The sequence below is a fragment of the Electrona antarctica genome (assembly GCF_951216825.1).
Source record: "Electrona antarctica genome assembly, chromosome: 6".
Lineage (NCBI taxonomy): Eukaryota > Metazoa > Chordata > Actinopteri > Myctophiformes > Myctophidae > Electrona > Electrona antarctica.
Window position 1 is genome coordinate 26,816,589 of NC_136811.1, and position 6,176 is coordinate 26,822,764.

Below are 6,176 nucleotides of genomic sequence, written 5' to 3' on the forward strand. Positions count from 1 at the left end.
GTTGACATTGCTGCCATATCCGATGATGGAAATCGTTAGTCTAAATCTGTTCACAAACCATAATGCTTTTTTTAAATTTACAGTCCTATGCCTTTAAAGATTCACTCGTAAATCACTTCTGCTATTTCTTACAATGTTAAGTGATAGAGTTACACGTGACCATGAATGGGACTGTAACCCTCCATAAAAATTGTCTAAAATACCTTCATGTAGGTGGAAATGTGGCACGAGGTGGACAAGCAGCACAGTCTTCGATTAGATTAGATAATCTAGGAACTCCGGAAGGAGCTCCGGAAAGAGCCATTGATGGGAATCGTGCCAATGTCTGGTCACAGAACTCCTGTACCCACACAAACGGAGAGACCAAACCCTGGTGGAGAGTTGACCTGCAGAAGACTTACAAAGTGAATTCTGTCAAGATCACCAACAGAAAAGACTGCTGTCATACAAGGATCAATGGAGCTGAGATCCGCATTGGAAACTCCCGGGACGACAATGGAAATGGAAATCCTAAGTATGTACTTATTGCTTGCTTTGCAGGAATACATTGAGTCTGAAGTAAATAGACTAGAGATAACATTTTAAAAACTAACATAGGTTTGCACCATGCATTGTACCATAGTTATTTTGACTCTGACACAATGTTCTATTTATTACAGCAACAGTTGTAATGTGTATTTGTAACATCTGTTTTCTCTTTTCGGTCAGATGTGCTGTAATTGACTCTATCCCAGCTGGCGACACAAAGAACTTTACCTGTAATGGGATGGAGGGTCAGTTTGTCAATATTGTGATTCCTGGAGAAAATAAAATCCTGACTCTCTGTGAAGTTGAAGTGTTTGGGACCAAAAAGGAAGATAATGGTTAGTCAACTGTAAATCTGATCACAAAGCATACATAATTATTGATTATTTACATTCATATGATTTGAAAGATTAATTCACATGTGCATAATTTCTGCTATTTGATATTTTTGTACAGTAATTGATGGCGTATTCCTCCATAAATATTATGTGCTTATCTGTATTTAGGTGGACATTCAGAGTACCACAGACGAAAAACTGTCACAAGTCCAAATTTCATTCTGACCCCTCCACAAAAAGGCCTCGTTGTCCTGGCCCCTTATCTATCATTTATACATTATGGATAAATAGTGTGAACTTAGACTGTTTTTAGTCTGTGGCATTCATTGGCACAAGATGGACAACTAGCTCATTCTCCAATATCTGACGCACTGGTTGACATTGCTGCCATATCCGATGATGGAAATCGTTAGTCTAAATCTGTTCACAAACCATAATGCTTTTTTTAAATTTACAGTCCTATGCCTTTAAAGATTCACTCGTAAATCACTTCTGCTATTTCTTACAATGTTAAGTGATAGAGTTACACGTGACCATGAATGGGACTGTAACCCTCCATAAAAATTGTCTAAAATACCTTCATGTAGGTGGAAATGTGGCACGAGGTGGACAAGCAGCACAGTCTTCGATTAGATTAGATAATCTAGGAACTCCGGAAGGAGCTCCGGAAAGAGCCATTGATGGGAATCGTGCCAATGTCTGGTCACAGAACTCCTGTACCCACACAAACGGAGAGACCAAACCCTGGTGGAGAGTTGACCTGCAGAAGACTTACAAAGTGAATTCTGTCAAGATCACCAACAGAAAAGACTGCTGTCATACAAGGATCAATGGAGCTGAGATCCGCATTGGAAACTCCCGGGACGACAATGGAAATGGAAATCCTAAGTATGTACTTATTGCTTGCTTTGCAGGAATACATTGAGTCTGAAGTAAATAGACTAGAGATAACATTTTAAAAACTAACATAGGTTTGCACCATGCATTGTACCATAGTTATTTTGACTCTGACACAATGTTCTATTTATTACAGCAACAGTTGTAATGTGTATTTGTAACATCTGTTTTCTCTTTTCGGTCAGATGTGCTGTAATTGACTCTATCCCAGCTGGCGACACAAAGAACTTTACCTGTAATGGGATGGAGGGTCAGTTTGTCAATATTGTGATTCCTGGAGAAAATAAAATCCTGACTCTCTGTGAAGTTGAAGTGTTTGGGACCAAAAAGGAAGATAATGGTTAGTCAACTGTAAATCTGATCACAAAGCATACATAATTATTGATTATTTACATTCATATGATTTGAAAGATTAATTCACATGTGCATAATTTTTTATATTTTTGTACAGTAATTGATGGCGTATTCCTCCATAAATATTATGTGCTTATCTGTATTTAGGTGGACATTCAGAGTACCACAGACGAAAAACTGTCCAAGTCCAAATTTCATTCTGACCCCTCCACAAAAAGGCCTCGTTGTCCTGGCCCCTTATCTATCATTTATACATGTCTCCACCAGGCCTTCGGCCTGGTGGAGACAAAAATGCGTTACAAAATCGTGGGATATTATATATTGTTATATATATATATATTTGGGGTCTTTCTGGTGTGTTCATGTAGGTGTAGAGATGTCCGAAGCTGACAAGGCATACATCGTGAACAGACACAACGAGCTGAGAAGAGGTGTGAAGCCTACCGCCAGCAACATGCTGAAGATGGTACTGGAGCTTTATTTCTGACCATCTTTAATGACATCATCGCTCATATCATGTAAAACATGCATACCGTTATCATTGTGCTATAGTAAACACACATCCTCTCATGTTCTCTCAGTCGTGGAGTGAGGAAGCTGCTGCCAATGCTCAGAGATGGGCCGACAAGTCACAGTGTGCCTTGAAACACAGCAACGCCACGGACAGGACAATCAGCAGTAAGAGTTTAAGAACTACAAGGGTTCTTTTTTTTTTTTTTACCAACTCATCATTTAGCTCAAGGGGACCACCTGGAACCACCCTCAAGGACCACTGGTGGTTCCAGCTGGACCGCTGGTGTAAAACTGGTCTATATGGTTTCTTGTCAATTTAGTCATGTTTTCAAACTCTGTCTGTGTCTGTCTGTCTCTCTCTCTCTAGCCAGTGGTTGTGGTGAGAACATAGCCACAACCACTGGCCACAGCCATAAAGACTCATGGGCCGATAAGATCCAGATGTGGTACGATGAGGTGAAGGACTGGAAGTACGGGGAGGGCTCTGTCAATGGAGAAACAGTGGGACACTTCACACAGGTACACTACTGTGCTGGTTCCCCCAGGGGTCCTTGATGGGTGAATGCCATTAAATGGGGGGTCCGTAACCCAACTAGGGGTGCTTGAAATGAAAATGGTTGAGAATCACTGCTAGAACCGTCATACAAATCTTCTCTTATGGGGGTCCCTGGCATATCTTTTAAAATGGGGTCCGCAGGCTAATGAATGTCGATTTAGGGGTCCTTGGTATGAAAAGGTTTGAGAAACACTACACTATCTCCAAACTTTTAAAGTATTGGCATCAAAATATAAAAAAGTCACGATAATTATTTGAGGCTAAACATTACACGGTGTGTGTGTGTGGTACAGGTTGTGTGGTATCGCTCCAACCAGATAGGATGTGCTGCGGCTCACTGCCCCGACGCCAAGTGGAAATACATCTATGTGTGTCAGTACTGTTCACCGTAAGTACTACTGTCCCAACACTGTACAAATATCTGTCTGACCTGAATGCTTCCCTATACCTAAACTCCAAGTACAGTACAGTACTGTCACAGCCATATTTGTTATGGCTCGTACACACAGTACCCGCAGATCTGTCAGGAAAAAAACGTCTCTAATCAGCCTAAGATTCACAGATCGTGTTGCAGGCACCACTCAAGAAATAGCAGATCCCCAGTGTTAATTGAACCCATTCTGGACGGGAACCCCTTTTGGTGTTTTAACTAAGCATTATGTTATACTTTAGCTATTGAAAAATAGCAGATCTACAAGACCTACAAGTTCATAGCGTAGGTCTGCTATTTTTGAAATATCGTTAAAATGAGGCACAAATCTTTGAAAATATATTCTTTCAGAAGACTTATTTTATTTATTAAAGGTTTGGAACCACTAGTGTAGATATCTCATCAGATGATGTTTAGTATTTGATGTCGTTTCCCTCATTTCAGAGGTAACTACCAGTACACTCACCCCTACAAGAACGGAACAGCTTGTGGTGACTGTCCCAACGACTGTGATGACAAGCTGTGCAGTAAGTGACCGCGATTTTCTTCTTCTTTTGTTAATATTAGGTAAAACACTTTATTCTGGGGAAAAAAAGGCCAATCAGAACAAGTACCCATTTATCATCAGCTTCGTTTTTTATGGGGTTCCAGTTCCAATTTTGGTTGCTTTGTGTCACCACTTCCCATTTCAGTTGTTTAATCTGCATCCTGACTTCTATTAGTTCTCTATTCTGATTGGATCAAATTGGTATCCCGACCTGAAAATGTTTGTTCTGTTTAATAAAGAGCTATAGTAGATAGACATGGACACTCCTGTTACTCACTCTCTCTCTCTCTATCAGCCAACGCATGTCCCTATAAGGATAAGTACAGCAACTGTGCTGAGCTGGGGTGCAACTCGATGGCAGACAAGTGCGAGGCCACCTGCAAGTGCAAGAGTGGGGAGATCATCTAAACGCCTGCCCACGCCGACTCCACACGCATCACAAGAAACACGATTTAATCCACATTCAATGACATTCTTTATTATGCAAACCTATATGGCTATCATACTATCTGTCTTTCTGTCTCTATCATACTGTACGTGTACGCATATACCACCGCTTCTCAAAATGGGGTCTGAGGACCCCCAGGGGTCCTTGAATTAGTTAATACACGGTTAACGGTTTTACCATCGTATTTTATACTTCAGCTGTTTGAGCTTGTAGTGTGGAAAGTGCATTCCAGGGACTCCCTTGGTTATTTTAGGGGGTTCTAAGTTGACCCTGGTCTGTAACTCTGTACAAATGGACCCACTGTACACTTTTGGAGTTAAGGGGAGACCTTTAACTTATTTCTCTACTTGAACCATTGCTCTACTGTATAATGGAAATATCATTCTTGTGCTTTCAGAAAATAAAACTGCATTTATCGATTGAGCATTACAGTACTGACTTTCTTCTTCTTGCCTACTTCAGTTGAACCTTTGGGGTCGCAGGGGTTCAGTGGTCGGAAAATGTTGAGAAACCCGAGTGTATTTATTTGTTATGGCTCGTACCCGCAGATCTGTCAGGAAAAAAACGTCTCTAATCAGCCTAAGATTCACAGATCGTGTTGCAGGCTATAAGTCAAACACCCTACCCCATTATTTGGGCCATTAGGATCATATTTCTTTCCTGACAGATCTGTGCTCCAATCTTTCAATATATTATTCCCACATCCCAATAGAGCACTGTGTTCTTCGTTGGCATTCTGGGCCCTCAGGGGCCCCCAGGGGCAAAGCTTAAACTTCAGTTAATTTGACCATCTTCTTAACTTTGGGCACTCTGCCTCAGTTTCAGTTAATTTGACCACCTTCCTTCAACGTTGGGCACCCTAACATGTGGTCTTTAAGTGGTGGGCCTGGGGTCATCTTAGTGGCTAGAAGGTCCAGGGAAAGGCATACTCTCCCAAGATGGAGGAACGACATTTTGCAATCTGGGAACCCTAGGCCTTTGTATGCCTGCAGGGTGACTGGTTCAATTTCACCCTAAATCTAGGCCTAAGACTTGAGCCCTCAATATGGGGTACATCGTATCAATGGTCCTGGGTCAATAAGAGGGCCTACCACCACTCTCTTGATGTGTTCCTTCCCAACTCTTGGAGAGTATTTAGGCCTTTCCCTGGACCTTCTAGCCCCTAGGATGACCCGAGGCCCAACCACTTAAAAACCACATGCTACGGTGCCCAAATCTGAATTTAGGTGCTCAAATGAACTCAAACTGAAGCAATTCAGTAAAGGTCAACACTTCCTCCTGGGGTCATTTTAGGGGCTGGGACCTCCAGTAAAAGGCCTAAATACTCCAAGAGTTTGGGAACAACATATCAAGAGAGTGGAGTGGTAGGCCCTTGGATTGACCCAGGACCAGTGATTCAATGTACCACACTGAAAAATAGCAGATCTACAAGCTTGTAGCGTGGCACTCGGTGCCGCACTACGAGCTTGTAGATCTGCCCAAAGTTGAAGGGCTTCAACCTTGGGTACTGGGTAGCTGAAGTTGAAGCTCTGCCCTTCAACTTTGGGCACTTTTACATGTAGACAAGG

At 41.9% G+C, this 6,176-nt stretch overlaps 1 protein-coding gene across 1 annotated transcript; it reads left to right on the forward strand.

Annotated features, from left to right (window-relative positions):
• Window positions 1-1,951: 1,951 nt before the first annotated feature.
• Window positions 1,952-5,039, forward strand: LOC306924450 (cysteine-rich venom protein TEL1-like). Its single transcript, XM_079502959.1, has 7 exons — window positions 1,952-2,100; window positions 2,483-2,580; window positions 2,696-2,792; window positions 2,995-3,146; window positions 3,477-3,571; window positions 4,058-4,140; window positions 4,456-5,039. Exons 1-7 carry the CDS (start codon window positions 2,004-2,006, stop codon window positions 4,566-4,568), a joined length of 735 nt encoding a protein of 244 aa, XP_079359085.1. The 5' UTR covers window positions 1,952-2,003; the 3' UTR covers window positions 4,569-5,039.
• The last annotated feature ends 1,137 nt before the right edge of the window (window positions 5,040-6,176 follow it).